Here is a 17,799-nt window from a genome sequence, read left to right on the forward strand (position 1 = left end):
GGAATAAAAATCAATACCGTCTCTGTCAGCTTGCATGCCACTAAATGCTAACAGTCAAAGGGAGCAACAATAGTGTAGTAAAACCTTTTACTTTTCTTCAACTGAATTTTTTCAATCTTTAAAAGGAAGCAGCAGTGTTGATTTCTAATCCTGGAGGCTGCTACATAAATATTTACCAAAAACTCTGATACACCTATTAACAATGAATGTTGAAGGCTGTCTTATTGAGAAACTTCTGACACTCTTTCAATATCTCCGAAGTAGTGGTCTGGTGCTAGCCTGTTGGTAATTCCAGTGGTAAATCTGGTCTGATGGAACCTATTTCTTTTTACTTCTCGTACAAAGCAGGCAACACACTGCAAAATGAGAGCCTCATTCCTGTTTGCTGCTGAGGGTGGCAACTGCAGTAATGATAGCAATGCTCCACATCTCTGGAGGTGCAGGAAGTGCAGCCAACCCAGGACTTGGTCAGAAAGCTTTCCGTGTGACCCCTGACGTTGTCACTTCTCCCAGTTTCACTTATGGTTATCCACTAAAGACCTTTAGGCTCCAAAAACTTAAAAGACTGTCATTTAGCCCCACTGAATTCAGTGGGATTACTGATTTAACCAAAGTTAAGCACATGCTTAAGTCTTTGCTACATCAGAGCTTAAAATACCATTGTCATCAGTGCTGTGTAGTATCTTCATGGATATTTTAAACAGAGGTCTTATGAGCTATACAAAGTCTTCCATTAACTTGAATGAACTTTTTAGCTAATGTTTTTTGTGTATAGAGTCTTTTTCCTTGATTAACAGCTTATAAATCTTCTAAATCTCCTCAGCTTATATAGCTATAAGTAACAGAATTATACTAAGACGCATTTTTTTGTGGCGTTAGATACACAGAGGGGGATTTCCTGATACAAACATATCCTACTACTCACTGAGCATGCACTCCTGGAAAGTGCAACAGTTTGTAATTTGACAGATAGCAAAACAAAGTTTCCCATAGGAATTAATGTAAGGGCAGTGGGTGGGATCTGTGCTTCAGAATTACACAGTTTAAATACTGAGGGGCAATATAATACAACATATGATCTTTCTGATTCATATCCCAATATCACTGCCTAAAAAATAATAAAAGAAAAATTATTAGGAAGCATTTTTCTTTTTTTTTTTTTTTCAAGTTTTTAAGTGAAACATCAATAATGGTCTGGCATGCCAAAGTTCGAAGATGACAAGGATGACATGGAGAATAAATATGTGGAAGCAGGATCATCAGGACTGTCAACTGCCACATCAATGTCTGACAGGGACAGAAGAGGTGGACAAGATGCTACTTTTCAGCAACCTGCTTTTCAGCAGTTTTCAGTTTTGCACTAATTGAAGATGCTGATGACTTTTTTAAATAAAATTGAAGACATGACTGCATATTGGCCTGAGATTTTGATCAGTATATCTTTTTATAATATGAGATCAAATTTTGCAATGCCCTGGTGACCTTGTGCAATTTTTCTCAGAATGGGCTACTGCGCTGAAAGATCTAGCCACTTCATCTATTAGTTTGAGCAATCTTGCTCTCTCTTTCTGAATCATTATATTTCTATTGGCTTCATAATCTTATTCAGGTCCCTCCTTTTTTGTCAAGGTCAGCCAAGTCAATCAAGGGAGAAGGACAGAAAAACTGGGAAATGATTAGCATAAGAGAGTGTTAAATGATGGATGGTAGAACTCCCAAAAGATGCATTGGGAAGATACATGGCATGTTACTGTTCATTTCCTGATTATTTACTTGTATGACATATTAGACAACTGTATAAAAGGTGAATGATTCCATTACTCCTTGCAATTAGAATTTTGCAGTTGTTTCTAACTAGACTTTTTCACAGAACATTCATAAGGACATTTTGGCAAATTTGACCTACAGGGACAGAGAAAGTGAGCCTTAATTTCAGTTTTTATGGGGATCAATGAAAGGAGAAAAGGAGATCACAAAAAACCTGCACTTCAAACTAAGTTCTTAATTTGTTAGGCAGCACTGCTCAAGTCTTAAATCACTCCATTATCTAACTGCCATGCAGTTACAGCTCATGTGAATGATATTTCCAGAAGTGCTATACTTTTACATTTCCAGTTTGGAAAATCAGACATTCAGCACCTGTGAAAAGCTGACCTTCCACCAATTACTTCCAACATACATTTTTCTGACCTTTATTTCATGCACACATTCATCTGGCTGGACTTCATGCTGCAGGGCTAGGCTGGCCTTCTAGGTGGAGCACGGTTAGGTTTCTGCCTCAAAATCATATTCTCTTCTTGGCTTCCATGCTGACTCACATGTACCCAAGACCATAAAACATAAGCCCAACTTAAATAAAACCAAAACAGTTGCTAATTTTCTGTGTCTCTCTTGTTTTGGTGATCAGTTTGAATCTGAAATAGACTAAAAGTTTTATTCATTAACCTAGAAAGCCTTATTTATTAACCTACAAAGCAAAAATGTATATCACAAGAATGACTGAATCTACAGGTTGTTCATGTCTGTGTAGAGAAATATGTAATTGCAGCCCTTTTTTGTTACCCCCTTAGACTGTAATATCAGTGTCTGACTGATTATTAAGTAGGTTTGACTACTGGCTAGTTTTAATTTCAAACGAAATCTTCCACTTGTTTCTTTTCTTACACATTGCTATGGTGAGGATCATCATAGACTGTATAGAGAAGTGAAACACAGAAGGATCACTGAAAAAAATATCCAGACAGATTAAGACATGAAATAACAACTGAAAAAAAGTGTATTGCTTGTTAGATGCCATTAAGCAGTCATATTTTTCTGGCCATATTTTGCCGGTCACCTGCCCAGAAATGTATTTGGAATCATAAACTACCTCAATTTTCCTGACAAAATCTTTTTAACAAATACAAGGATTACCATTGTCATTACAAGTCCCATTAGGTCAGGGGCTGTAGTGTGTGCTGGCACTACAGCTCCTACCTCTTTTGGCTTCTCCCATTCTGACCCTTTTAGCTTTCCTGGACTGTGATGCCTCAGTCACTGAGGATTTGCATCCTACACAGAGATGGGAATAGTTTGTGGAGCTCAGTCCAGAAAAAGCCGCACAAAGTGCCCTTGCCTGTGTAGGCAGGCTACCGCAATTCTACTGTGGTTCATAAATGCTGGATATTGCATCGCACACATTTGGCAGAACTTGAAGCCCAAAGAGCAAAGTATACTCTTAATGCTCCTAGAAACTTATAAAATGTTCCTCCAATTTTACAGTAAGGTATGGAATTTCTTTTAAAAGCTGTCTTTTAAAGGCAAACACTTTGTAACATCTCTTCTAAAAGGACCCCCTTATTCAACAACAATGCTTTGAGGGGAGGAATAAAACATTAGTGCTAATCTTTCATTAACTGCTCTTGCTGCTACTCTTAAAGCTCCAGGTCTGAGTTTCCTTTGGACTTTATTTTCCCTCTGAGATACAAGCCCTTTCCAGCTTCTCAATTGGTCCATTTTCTTTTACAATGTCTTTCAAATGGTTTATTCAGATTTTGTTTGAGTGGGATGGGTATTATTGGGCAGTCACTAAAGTTCAAGACCTAACTCCATCAACCATGCTGGGAGCACGTTTGAGCTCAGATGATTCAAATGCTTTCTTTGGCAGAAGACTCCACTAGTGTCAGTGGGAATCTTGCCTGAGACAAGAGAGAGAAATGGGCTCCAAATGTTCTTGTAAGAAGGATGTCCTGTGAAGGCATCCAATCTGTAGCAGCGTAAATGAATAACATTGAAAATCACAGATTTCCTTCCAGCAGAATCTCTAGAGCTTTGGAAGATCATCAGGGGCATTTGGGATGGAATCATCTGAGTGGAAGTCACAAAAGAAGAAAGTTTTCTGGTAATGTTCCAGTAACAGAAACAAGAGATTTCAGTGGTTTGTGAAAATGGGGGAAATAAAAAGTTCATTAAAATTTCAAAGACTGAAAATAAGTCCTTCTGGCTCCGAGACAGTGATTTTATTTCAAGTCCAAATTGATTTTATTCAGAACAATACATTCATCCCTAATTATTCTTCACTCAGCCCTTTCAAGCGGGACAATCCAGAGCTTCAAGTACCAAACGGGGGTGAAGTTACTGTGTTCCCTTCTTGACCCACCACTGCTTCAGGAGATGAACCTCAGCTCATCTCTCCGCATCTCAGTTTTTCCCCACTATAAAATGGTGGCTTTCTTTCTGCTCTTGGAGACTGGATCACACAGTGTTTTTATGTCTCAGAGTTGATGGCAGATTATTAGAAGTACAAGTTAGTGGTATTAATTACACATTAATTATTCACTCAGTGGTCAATTATTATTTATTAAAGGGCTTGTTTTTCTCTAGGTTGAAATGGATTTCTAGGTACTTTAAAATGACTGTTAAAATATGATAACTCTATCAATTTTTGCAGCACTCTGTTTTACAATTCAGTTTCAGCAGAATGTAATTTTCAAACATGTACTTAAGTATGTTCAGCAATAGGGCAGATGATAGAAACATTGCAGCCAAATGCTACAGTGAGTTCCTCAGCAGCACAGACACATGGTTAAGAGCTTTTAGCTTTCTTTCATGGAGGATTACATACAGCCTGAAATATTTGGCCAGTGTGATCTGCCTGGTTTGGTCCCTGCCTCTTAATAGGAATGCAAGAAGTGCATTCAGGAGCACTCTGTAAATTGCCCAGAGTCATTCCTGGGGTTCAAGCTACACCCCACCAGACAACCTGTGTAAATAGGCCATGCGCAAATCTGTGGGATCATGGCTGAATTCACTTCTTTGGCTGCTGAGCCATTCTCTAAGGAGGCAGTGGATCCACCAACTAAACTGATTTTGCAAGGTGCCAAGCTAAGTTAAGCACTGTAGAGTGATGCTGAGTGCAATTATGTTTCCTGGTGGCATAATTACCTTCCCTTAGAGACAAGAAAAACAAAAAGATGTCAGAGATCTACCAGTTTTCCCCTTTAGCCCACTCCTCCATAAAACAAAAAGACCACTTTTCCATCCTAAAACAGAAGGTGTCCCTGCAGAGCTGCTCCTTGCACAGGACAGACACAACTTCAGCTACTCCTTTTCTACCGTGTTGAATGTCTTGCCACAGGAACTGGCTCAAATAAACGAATAGTTGTGGCCCTTGTGGGTATGTTTTCCCCAATAGTTCTAGCCTTTATGAGACACCTAAGTATTAGGTCCTCTCTGTCTGGCCTTAACACTTTGTTTCCCTGTGTCCAGTCTCATTCAGTGCTCTGGGATTTTCCTTCACTTCACACACCAAAACCAGATTTTGGCTTACGTCCTCATAGGACTCCCCCTCAGAGATATCTAAGCCTCAGATATCTGTAAGCCAACTTTCAGTCCTAAAAGGACTTACTAGGTTAAATAATTTAATTGTTTACTAGAAATAAGGGCTAGGAAATAAACTAATCATGATTCCACAGACATTAAAATAGTTTTGTGTTTCTTTGTGAAGAGGTAAGGGCTCCCCATTTTCACTGTTTTCACCTAGTTTGGGGGGCTTCAGGTTTTTTCCTTAGTTTGTTTTCCTCCTGCCACTGACCAGCAATGGCTTGTTAGAGGAACTCAAAGCTGGAATTAGGAAAAAGTTTTGAGCTCATGTGTGAGCGATCAGAAAGGAGCAGGGGGCCGCCAAGGCATGGTGTCAGGGTTCTGGGGCACGAGATGGCCATCTAGGGCTCCAGGGGAACGTGGTAGCTGAACCATAATACAGCCCAGTGGGACTTGGAGAGCTTTGGTAGCCTCCTCCTGAGCTGCCAAGGACCTGGAGCACCTGCTGGGGTGGCTTAGCAAGGACAGCTCACATGCTAGGATTGGTGGAAAAGCTTTAGTCTGCTTGTTAGGACTTCCACTTCCAGATTGCTACAGACCGTCGTTGCGATGATTCCTGTGCCCAGAGATTTCCACTCAACAGCCTTGGTTTCTTCACCTTTTACAAAAGCTGTGAACGTTTTGCCTGTGGTGTCAGAGGTGGAGAACAGGAGCTACTATGAAATATAGGGGTGGGTGGAAACTAAATTGCTGTACGGGTGTCCCTGGTAAGGTGCTGCCAGCGGGGGCCACAGGGCCTCTGTGAGAAGAGGCCGGGGCTGCCCCATGCCCAACACGGCCAGTTCCAGCCGGTTCCAGCCAGTTCCAATGGCCCTGCTACAGGGCACAGCTGAGACGCTCAGCCAGGCTGGTGGCACCTCAGGGAAAGCATGTTCAAGAAAGGGCAAAAAATGCCAGACAGGCAGAGGAAGAGAGAAAAAAAAGTGAGAAAGAGCCCTGCAAACATCAAGGTCAGAGAAGGAGGAGGTGGAGAAGGTGCTTCAGGCAGAGCAGGGATTCCCCTGCAGCCCACAGAGAGCCCATGCTGGAACAGATATCCACACCACAGCCCCTGAAGGACCTCACGCCAGAGCAGGTGAATATTTCCTGAAAGTCTGTAGCCTGTGGACAGCCCATGCTGGAACAGGGTAACAGTGTGAGGAGGAAGGAGTGGCAAAGAGGAGCTGCAATGGACTGGCTGCAGCCCCAATTCCCTGTCCCCCTGCATTGCTTGCGGGGGGAGGTAGTGGACTCGGGAGTGAAGGCGTGAAGCTTAGCCTGGAAAAGGGGGGGGACAACATGTTGGTTTACTTTTCATTTTTGTTTCTCACTACCCAAATCTATTTTACTTGGCAGTAAATAGAGTTGAGTCTGTTTTGCCTGTGACAATAACTGGTAACCAACTTCCTTGTCCTTGTCTTCACCCTCTGTCCTGCTGAGAAGGGGGGGTGAGTGAGTGGCTGGGTGGGAGTTTGGCCCTTAGCCAAGGTTAACCCACCACGATCAGTATCTATAGATCTAAAAAGGTGGTGTTTGAGAAGTGGAAACTATATGTTTATTGACTTATCATTACTGTATTTGCAGTTAGCATCGGTTCCACTGTTGAGAGCCACACAAAGTCAAACGGCAGCTGAGCGCAAAATGTCCTTCAAGTACCATGTTATGCTGACATGTTCTGAGTAGCACTATGTGCCATAATGGTTAAAATCTTGGCATCTATCTCAGGTCTTCTTATATTAGTATTCTCAATGGTGGGTTTACATCAGTGTTAAGAGATTTAGAGAAAAAAGACTATCATGAATACTTTGGTATTGTTTTATATGGAAGGTGCACAAACACTATGAAGACTGTTCACAGTTAAAAGTCAATAGGTTGGTAGACAGACAAGCATAACCTAGAGAGATGTGTGGATAAAGGAATTCACTCCATGAAAGACCACCTGAAGGTGTAATGGATTTTCCACTGCAGTAAACTACTCATGGTTTCCATTGGTTACTGCTCTCAAATTTTTGAGGTTGCTCAACATGCCTAAGAGCTTTACAAACAGCTGTAGGTATGTTAAAGTTTTTTGAGATACTTGAGTTTCTACTCCAAAGCAAATGCCAATATTTCATTTTTTCCCCCTCACAATGTATGTAAATTTTGAAAACTTGCTACAGAAATGAAATTGAGAAAGTCTGGTTTAGAACTATGAAATATTTCCTTTGGATAGTATTGAAAAATCATGCAAGAAAAATATTAGAAAAAATATACTGCTATGAAATATGAGCTGAAGACCAGATAAAATCAGTAGCATGTGCTAATAGAAAAGGCAAAACAAAAAATGACACAAAGATAAAAACCAAATGAAATGATCTCCTTTGTTTGGATTGAACATTTCCTCAATATCAACATGTTCCGACAAAACATTTCAATTTTGCCAAAATTGCATTTCCTGGCAGAAATGGACTCCGTAAAAAGGTTTTGACTAGCTCGAGTGCGTGTATGCCAAGTGATTCCTTTTGTGTTTTGTGGTTTTCATCCACTGTGGAGTGAACTTTTAGTGAGCCTCATTCATTCATCTGCCCCACCATAAAAATGCACGGCTATTTTAAGCACATTGTAAAGTGGAACATGTTGCTTGGCCAGGCTGCCTGGTCACGGGAGCATGGGCCAGGAATCCGTCTCTGCACCCACCCCACACCCTGCCCCACCGTTAGGGGCAGCACCCCGAGGATGCATCAACCCCTGCAAGCCCAAAGGAAGCATGTATGAAGTGCCTCCTTCTGGAGATGTATGTAAATTCAGCTCACCCACAGCAACTGGGATGACTCATATAAATAGATATTCACATTTCTGTTTCTTCCCACTTTGCGATATCTTTCTTTCCAAGATGAAAATTGCTGTCTCAGAGCTGAGCACTGAGCCAATAAACCCATCACAAAAGGGATCAGCTGCCAGAGTCCAGAAAGGGTTAAGGCAGCAGTTGGAGAGGTTTGGGGTGACGTCGTGCTTCTGGATGCCTGAGAAGTCTCTTGAAGGTAGTTCCCCTCTGGTGAGGATGGGAGCGAGCTGAGGTCTGAAATCCGAGATCACTCGCAGCCTGGATCTGGTGAGGTCCCAGTAAAAGCTGTTTGCCTGCTTTCCCTTCCCGAGCAGTCACACCGCTGCACCGGCCTGGGCAGTATGGAGCGAGCCCCCTGGACACATGTAGGACTCACTCTCCTCCAGCTCCTGCTCATCTCCTGCTTGCCAAGAGGTACCGTAAGTGAGCGTGTGCGTTCCCGGCACGGCTGAATGAGTCCCTTTCCTTCAGTGTGGTCAGAGGGGTTTGATCTCATGCGCTGTCATGGGAAGTAGAGAGATCTGCAGGGATGGTAAAAATAGAAAGAAGGGTCTCTGCTTTATTTATTTTTTTCTTGCCGGCATGGAGTGTTTGTGGGGGGAGGGATGATTTCCAGGCAAACTTAATAGCCTTAAAGAGAAACAACTGGCTGGATTTGTTTGCCAGTGGCCATCAAGAAAAGGGTATGCAATCACTTCGCTTACTACTGCTTTATTTTCTCAACACTCAGTGCTAAGGAAATGATGATAAAAAGAGGCATTTAAGTCTCCGAATTGTAAAGCGTAATTTGTTTAGTTTGGCAAGACAGAGACTTTCCTCTCCAGCCCCAACACCAAGAATGAAGGCAATGGAGGAAAAAAGTTAAGGAAAAAAAGAAAACAAAAGCCACACATTGTTTCCGATCTGGGCTTTAGTTCTGCCAATATTATTCTTTCGAAGGGGAAGCCTCGTTAAAGCAGAATGATCTTTTTTATACTCAAGCCTTGCTCCAGTTTCTGCTGAACCAGCATGTATGGTTTCTTCTTGATAAGGTTAAGTAAAAAGCATTTACTGTTGAGTGCAAATTTGCTGTTGTTATGGTCACGAACGTGGGCTGTTTACACCTGGAGGTGGCTGGAGCTGCTTGCAGCAGCTAGCTGTCAGCATCGCAGGCTGCTTTCTCAGGAGTTGCAGCCCTAAGGACTGGGAGGTGCAGTGCCCTCAAATCGCCCACCCTTCAAGCTGCCACAGATTGCAGCACTCCTGGCAAGGTAAGCGCCTCTTACTGGGGGAGCTGTCATGTACACATGCACTCTGATTGCAATGGCTATAAATAATCAGTGTCAAGGATGGCGCTTCACAGCCTGCCTCACCAGGGGCCGCAGCAGAGGGTCTGCCTCTGCAGTTCCCTTCCCTGCTGGCCCCTCGTGGCACAGGGTGCAGGTGACAGGTGGTGACCAGGGACATCCGCCTGCCAGGCTGGCCACTGGTACCTGCAGCCGTCCTGGGAGACTGACCTCCTGCCAAAGCTTCCCCCTGGGCCACGAGCACAGAGAGCTTCTCCACACCTCTGTCCCACATGCACTGACTTGTCCCTGTGGTGGCCTGTCCCTCAGCCACATGCCACCTTGCACACTGGCCAGGCAAGGTGGCTCTGTGGCATGTGCTGGGGTGGCAGAGAAATAACCCTGCCGGTAGCAGAGCAGCCCTAGGCATGGGCTGCAGCTGTCAAGTGGCTAGGTGGGCAACAAATCCCTCCTGCTGCGGGGGCAGCATGTCTCTCTCATGGCGAGAAGCCGGTCCGAGGAGCGGGCAGGCACTGGGCTGCTGGGGGCCCCCTCGGCAGCAGTGATGAGGGGAGGGAGGAGGAAGGACAATGATGGGCGATGGGACATGAGGGCTGTGGGGCTGTGAGCTTGGGAGGGAGGATGCCAGTACCCCTGACATCAGCTCCTCACATGCCAGGAGCAGTGTGAGAAGGTACTGGGGGATACATGGAGCAGAGACGTCCCCCTCACCCCCTCTCCTTCCTCACTGTGCCTCCCCTGCCCTGCTGCTGGTGGAGCAGCGGGTGGGGGCACTTACCCAGCCCACAGCTGGCGGCATGAGGAGGGGGCCAGGAGCTCCCCTCTGGCAGCGGTGGGAGGGGCACTCAGAGACAGGGGAGCGATTCAAAAGTGCAGTGGCCTTAGCATGTCAGGGCAGGTTGGAAAATAGCATTTTGCCTCCTCCCCACAGATGTATCCAATTTTTTATCCATACTTATCACACCCAGTTGCACAGGGCCTCCCTCAAGATTTGGGGGCAGGAGTCATGGAGGCCTGGGAATTGATTTTTGGAATAAACTTGAAGGGCAAGTGACTCATATTTCCTTAAAAACATATATGTGTTTGTGTGTGTTTCTGCCTATCTAAACCCTTCCCAATCTCTCTTCTCCTCCCCCATCAGCCTCTGTCTAGAGAAGGGGAGGCCAGATGCACTCAGACACATCCAGATGCATTCAATCTTAGCAAATGGGTTACTTCAGTTCACATGTTTAGGTTCCTAGCATGGACAAAGGGAAAGAGACTTGCTTTTTATTTTGGAGAAAAGCTGAGGTTACTCACTCTCAACCTCGAGGCCACCTCAAGGGGCTCACAGGAGTCCCTGCAAGCCTGCTGGTGCCCAGGATTTGGCTCTCCATCAGCCCAGAGGGAGCCCTCACCACCACAGGGCCATGTGGGTGCTGCCGGCAGCACGAGCTCCCTTGGGGACGTGGATGCCCCTCTCCTTCCTGCAGGGCCAGGGATGTGGAGAGAGGCCATAGGGCAGGGAGGCAAGCTATCAGCAGGGACAGAGGGCTGGCAGCCTCAGGGCATCTGCAGTCCTTGGTTAGGGCTGGACTACACACCCTGGGAGAGCTGTAAGGAGTAAAATTTGAGATGGAGGCTCAGGGCTTTTGCTGCTGTCTGTGTGGACTGTTTCTGTCTGGGCAACATTAACTGAAAGTAAACTGCCAACGTGTTCCAGGTCTCACACTGCTACAGCGAGCAAGCACTCAAGACAGGTCCAGCACCACTCCTCCATGTTTATAACACAAGCACTTTCTCACCTTATGTGGTCATGAATTTCAATACTGCAGCTGCTGCTTCTCCACAGATTCCCAAATATTCTCCCCTATTGCAGAAGTCTGGCTTTGCCCCCCAGACCCCATTAGCAAAGGCTGGGCTCTCTAACCTCATCGATGCTGACACTAACTCCAAAGTGCTACATTCATTACCTGTTCCTGTTCCTTGTCCTACAGCACAGAGAAAATAAAATCTCTTCCTGATCACACTAGTATAATTTTTCTGGCCAGAATAAGCTCCTCTATCCCAGAAAGAAATCAAGGCCTGAAGGGTAATGTGGCAACCTCTGAGTTTTAGCCTTACCCTGGCTATTTTATCCTGTCACAGCCCTTCTCATATGAAGACACAAGGCCACAGTGCTGATAATAAGATCACAAATGCCAGCTCATAATTACAGAGAAGAAACCTAAGGAGGGGGGAGGTTTAGGGCAGACTTCTTCAGGTTACTTTAGATGCTTCCTGGCTAGTGGCACAGATGGCCTGTAATTTAAATCCAACTATGACAAAAAGATACCGTAAAAGGAAGCTGTGTGGTGTTTTGAGGGCAAGGGGAAGATGCGTGCAGAGGAGAATGAGGTTTAAACTGGAACTGGATCTGAAATGTGCTGGAGGCATGAACACTTGACGCAGCTCTCTGGGCCTGTGGCCCAACTGGCCTGTCCCTAAAGGGAAAGGAGGGGATATAAGGCTTTGGTACAAGAAAATAGGGAACGGAGCAGAGTTTCAACTCGGGAGGTGCGGAGTATGGCTCTATTTTGCACGTTACAGCTTACCACCAGGGAACAAGTGCTGCTGAAATGTAGGAAGGAAGGGAACAGGAAGTTTCCAATAGGAACAAGCATCCTACCCTAGAGCTACCTGTCAGTCCTCTCTGTAGCAGTGGGTAGAGCAGGCAAGAGGAGGGGCTGCAGGGCATGCAGGTTTATTGAAAGAGGAAAATGGGGGGGAATGACACAACTGGTTGGGCATCACGACTGAGGCAATTTTGGCTGAGGGTCAGTGGGATTACTGAGGCTTTAACATGTAGAAAGACTGAATTGACAGTCCTGTTTTCAGTTAAGACTGGAAACAGAAAACCCTAGAGCTATTTATGTTAATGCTGTTTTTGCATTAACCCACCATTACGGCACTTAGATGGGCAAAGTCTAGACCTCACAAATAGGAAGCACAATTTTTATTTTGCTTTCCTTTTAGTTACACTGAGATACTTGATTTTTCACACAGACAAAGCAAAACAAGGCTGTGTGGAGAGACATACAAGCTTTGGAAGTCACATGGGAAATCCTGTTAAGGACCTGATGGAGACCTCAAAAATAATTTTTTTATTGAACTAACAATTCTTCTCTCCTTGGAGCAGAAGTGTTGGGAGTTCATGATTTGATTGTCATAGCCTAGTTAAGAATAGAAGCTTACATGTGTAAAAAAGGCAGTACTGTAGAAGCATGATGAAGCCAACCTACAGCCTATCAGGAACAATATCAGGACTATTTATTTCTGAATTTATAGCTACTAAACACTATATGACAGCAGGAAACCTGCAATAGAGACCCTCCTATTTGAAAACACTAGGCAGACCCCAATTCCTGAATCAAAGGACAATGTGCATTAGCCTTTTTTTCTATGTGAAACATGATCTGAATTTTTAAAAAGGTAGACCTTAAGGCACTGATGGTCTCATCCAGCAGAACACAGTTGTACTTACACTAGACAGGTTTTCAATGTTTAAACAGAATATACTTTCTGTAGTAGTTTAGTCTGCTTTCAACACAATCCTGCATTTGGGCCTTAAAAAAGACAGTCAAGTTAATGCACATTTATTAAGTGGACAGATTCAGCTTAGTATAGTAGATTTTCCCCTGTGTTCACCCACTGGCTTGGATTTTTTTTTATAGAAATCCTTTCTTTTTTTTTCCCCCCACTCTCACTGCTGTGTGAAAGCACAGGAAAGGATGCTAACTGACTTTGTAGAAGAAGCAGTCTAATTACGCATCAAAGGTCTGTGACCCATAAAGTAAGCACACTGAGTAAAACTCAAACAGGGATGTATTTTAGCTCCTCTTTTAATTAGCCCAGCTGCTAAAAAGAATAATAATTTGTAAAGAGAAGCAAGTGTTTTTAGAGACAGCATTATCCCTTTAATTCTCTTAACGCTCTGTTCCTAATAGAGGAAAATGTTAGCTGTTACTAGGTTTCACCTCTGTTGGAGCTATTTTTTTCTTTAAATGAGAAAGCTTTATTTCAAAATTATTACATGGCCAAATTTTCCCTAATAAGAGCCTTAAGAAATTGCTCCTTCAAACTCACATGTTCATTTCTTCTACAGAAAGTAGTAAATGCTTTTAAGCATCATGCTGAAAAATTAAAATGCAATCAAATAAAAAGGGGCAAGTTCTCATCTGTAGAACATGAACTGGTTGAATAATCACTTTGAAAGAGTCATCCTCTATGGACTCTAATTTTAGAGATGTATCTGTTCGTATCTGCTCTGTTAATTGCACTGTTAATTTATAGAATCATAGAATCATTAAGGTTGGAAAAGACCCTTAAGGTCATCGAGTCCAACTGTTAACCTAGCACTACCAAGTCCACCACTATACCATGTCCTCAAGCACCACGCCTACCTGTCTTTTAAATACCTCCAGGGACAGAGACTCAACCACTTCCCTGGGCAGCCTGTTCCAGTGCCTGACTACCCTTTCAGTGAAGAAGTTTTTCCTAATATCCAACCTAAACCTGCCCTGGCGCAGCTTGAGCCGGTTTCCTCTCATCCTATCGCTTGTTACTTGGGAGAAGAGACCAACACCCACCTCGGTACAACCTCCTTTCAGGTAGTCATAGAGAGCAATGAGGTCTCCCCTCAGCCTCCTCTTCTCCAAACTAAACAACCCCAGCTCCCTCAGCTGCTCCGCATAAGACTTGTGCTCTAGACCCTGCTCCAGCTTCGTTGCCCTTCTTTGGGCACGCTCCAGCACCTCAATGTCCTCCTTGTAGTGAGGGGCCCAAAACTGAACACAGTATTCGAGGTGCGGCCTCACCAGTGCCAAGTACAGGGGCACTATCACCTCCCTGGTCCTGCTGGCCACACTATTCCTGATACAAGCCAGGATGCCATTGGCCCTCTTGGCCACCTGAGCACACTGCTGGCTCATGTTCAGGTGGCTGTCAACCAAATTCATATGGCACTTTTCAAAGCAATTTGAAATAATACTTCTTTGAGCTTAAGTAGTGTTTTACCAATGTGCTGATGGATAAATTGAGGCATGGAAGGAGAACTTGTCTTTGCAGGATAACAGAATGGACTTGTAGGATGGGAAGTTCCATCAGTTCAGACCAAGATATGGATGTCCTTATAAAGCACTTTCTTCCATCTTTCAGTTCTGATAAATACATATATCCATCAGGGTCCTAAGGTGCTCTCTCTTTTGGAGGACTGTAGAGCACATTTAAGCTATAAACTTTTCTTCCCCCCCCCCCCCCCCCCCCCCAAGGACAGATGGAGACGGAAAACTAGTTTTCTGCTGGTTTTCTGATCCCTCCACATAGCAGCTAATGCCAGTACAAGGATAGGGAGTGGGAATGGGAAGTCAGGGAGATATAGGAGGAGGGTGTCCCATCTCATCAGCAGCAAGGGCTTATATCAGCTTAAAGTGACTGCAGCCTAAAAAAGTCATTCTTCCAAAGAAGTGGAAGACACAACAGTTAATTGGTGTAATCAGGCTTGCTTCAATTCACCTTAGTTCTTAGCCATATAATTTTCCCAGCTCTTGAGACCTTTGGAACTGAAATCGCCTTTCTATCTAGCAAGGTATCTATGACTGACAAATTCACCATGGCAAAAGACAAGTGTGCTGAAGCTGAAGTTTTACCATGATTAATTGCCTCACCCACCCCTGAGGCAGCAACGTGCTTGTGAATCTGTTCCCGAATCACCAAAGCTTTAAGCCTGACCTAGTAAGATAAACCAAAATTGAAGTTGGTTTACTTGAATATCCCAAGGTGCAAACTGCAGTTGGTTAGAAGCTCACTAATATGTGGATCACACTTTGTTTCCACAACCTCAAGCCCTTGTTCCCCATAAACAACCTCCCTGAAGATGAAAGCTAATAACTCACTACATTCTCCGCCATGGTCTTACCTTTCATTTGCATCCCCATCCCACAGGAGTCTCTCTTCCTCTTTCCATATTTCTTTTTTCTTTATATGGGTGAAGAGCCTTTTGCTATTATTTTAATTTCCTTTGCAAGGTCAAATTCAGCTTGGCTTTTGGCAGTTCTTCCTTTGTCCCTGAGCTCTAAGACATAGCTTGCTTTGATGATCAGACTTCTTTCCATCCCTGATAGGTCTCTGCTTTTCCCTTGAAACAGAGATTTGACTGGGCTCATTTTATGTCCCACAGGATTCATCACTATCATTTCCAGCAGACCTTGTATTGAATAGAACTAGTGCTTTAAGATGGTCTTATCCTTGCAGCTATTTTTTTATTACTTGGGCAGCCTCTCTGAACTCACTGGCATAAGAATAAGTAACATATCTCCAGTATTCTTATCTTCCAAGGAGACTTCTGGCTTTTCAGAATGGTGCAGTAAAAACTACCCTTTTGGAAAGTTGCATTTCCACTCAATTTCAAACAATATTTCTGTCAAACCCCCATCATGACCCTTCCCAAGTACTAATAAAAGAATTTCTTGTGTGGTTTTTTATCACCTCATTTTCCAAAATCCTGCAGTTTGAAACAGGATAGTATTTGAGGTTTAGCGAGGACAGAGATGGCCGAGTCATATGTGTGCCCAGACCATGAGGGTGATAGGAAAAACAGACACACTTGTGTCAGGGAGATAATGACTACATCACTAACTGTTCAAGCTCCTCTGCTGCACACCAGGCTGCCCAAGCACATCTTGGCCAAGGAAGTCAGCACATTTTGAAAAGGTGAAGCAAAAATAAGAAGCAAAAAAGGGAATTCTGAGCCAGAGAAAGTGAGGGATGTGGGTGAGCCTGGCAAGTCAAATCAGAGCTGGATTTGCTGCAACTTCATAAAGGAAGTGGGTGACAGTAGAAGCTTGATAGTCCAGCAGATTAAAACTGTTTACCCTTCAAGCTATTGCAGCACCAGGAGTAACCTGCTTCCACTCCTTCCCTTCACTGGCTCCTGTGCATTCATGGTACAGAGGCAGGCAGGCAAGCACCACTTCTAAAAAGCCAAACACTGAGCTGAGTCAAAATCAAGAGCAAAGGCTGAAAGTTTTGCCTTTATAGTCTTGAGGATCTGTGGAGAAACTGAGGTCCTGTTACTGACAGGGGAAGTCAGTAAGCATTAAACTACTCAGCAAATTGGCTGTCCATTTCATTCGGTGCCAACTCCCCTGTAGATGCTTTTCATCTGCTTTTCAGCAGCTCGGCTCCTAGCGGCCAGCTCAGTGGAGCCCAGAGCAGGATCCGCCAGCCCACCCCTCCACATGGTCCTGCTGTATCTTCTCCTTGCTGCGGCCCATCACCCGCATGCAGGTGTTCACAGAGGAAGCTCAGGGCCCACCTGTTAGCGGGGAAGGCTCCCCAAAGTGTGGAGCCTTTTGTTCCTCCAAAGTCCTGGCTCAGCACCAGGGAGCAGGGGAGGTGGCAGCATCACTGTGATGAATTGCCGTCGCTGTAACTCAGCCCTTTGGACTGACGCTGCTAACAGGGAGGACATTGACTGGGAACATCCCTTTCTACTGTCATCTTACCAAATCCATTGCTGATAGCCTTTAGGATCTGAAATGTGCTACAGGAACTAGGCAGTCTCGCTAGGTGCAGATGTCACTGAAAAGCACGAATGTGTTGCCATCTGAACCTGGAAACGCATGAGAATTACCAGCCCCCCTGCATATGCCTCAGTGCTCATCTCCCACCTCACTTGTCCCTCAGGCTGGACTGAAAGCATTGGGTGAAACACTGCAGTGTGCTCTGCCAGGCTCCCAAGCTGAGCAGGTCTTCCCTCCGGCACCTTCCCCAGAGGTTCGCGTGCCTTCCCAACACAGCCATTTCTTGCTTGGTTTCCATGGTTTTGAGCTGCTTCCATGTGTGCTGTTTGTGCCTGGATTTAATGGGCTTTTCTTCCATCATTAAAATCCCATAAATTAATCCACTGTTTATTTGTCTGTCAAGAGATTTGTTTGTTCTTTTCAGCTGAATATTTTGCATGGGTTGTCAAGCAGCTTCTTCCTGCTTCTCCCAAAATCAGGTCAAGCCACTTTCTAAACTGTGTTTGACACTGGGAGACGCAGCCACTGCCTGCAAACCAGACTGCCTGCTTTGGAGGATTATCAAAGTCAGACCCACAAAGCACCCCACAATTATCTCTGCCACAGTTGGCCAAGACCTGGCTTCTGCTATTTTACTCAGTCAATAAATCTAGCCCTGCTCTTCTTTGCCTCATTCTCTTCTGTTTTTGGGTAATAATGGCCAAGTGTGGGTGTGGGGAGCTGCCAGGGGTTACCATTCCCCCAAACACACAAGAGGGAGTGGGGTTATGCCTCTTCATCCCTGGTGCCCAGGCTGAGCTCAGCAACA

General features: G+C 44.5%; 1 protein-coding gene across 4 annotated transcripts in view; it reads left to right on the plus strand.

Moving 5' to 3' along the window:
* Positions 1–8,505: 8,505 nt before the first annotated feature.
* The window catches only part of PAMR1 (peptidase domain containing associated with muscle regeneration 1), a gene marked incomplete at both ends in the record, with an annotated part of 56,700 nt that continues 47,406 nt past the window's right edge, over positions 8,506–17,799 (plus strand). For all 4 annotated transcript variants that reach the window (XM_082317057.1, XM_082317058.1, XM_082317059.1 and 1 more), the window contains one exon: positions 8,506–8,578. In XM_082317057.1, the coding sequence (XP_082173183.1) occupies positions 8,506–8,578 (73 nt within the window). The remainder of the gene's footprint in view (positions 8,579–17,799) is intronic.

This window comes from Platalea leucorodia (genome assembly GCF_965183815.1).
Source record: "Platalea leucorodia genome assembly, chromosome: 7".
NCBI lineage: Eukaryota > Metazoa > Chordata > Aves > Pelecaniformes > Threskiornithidae > Platalea > Platalea leucorodia.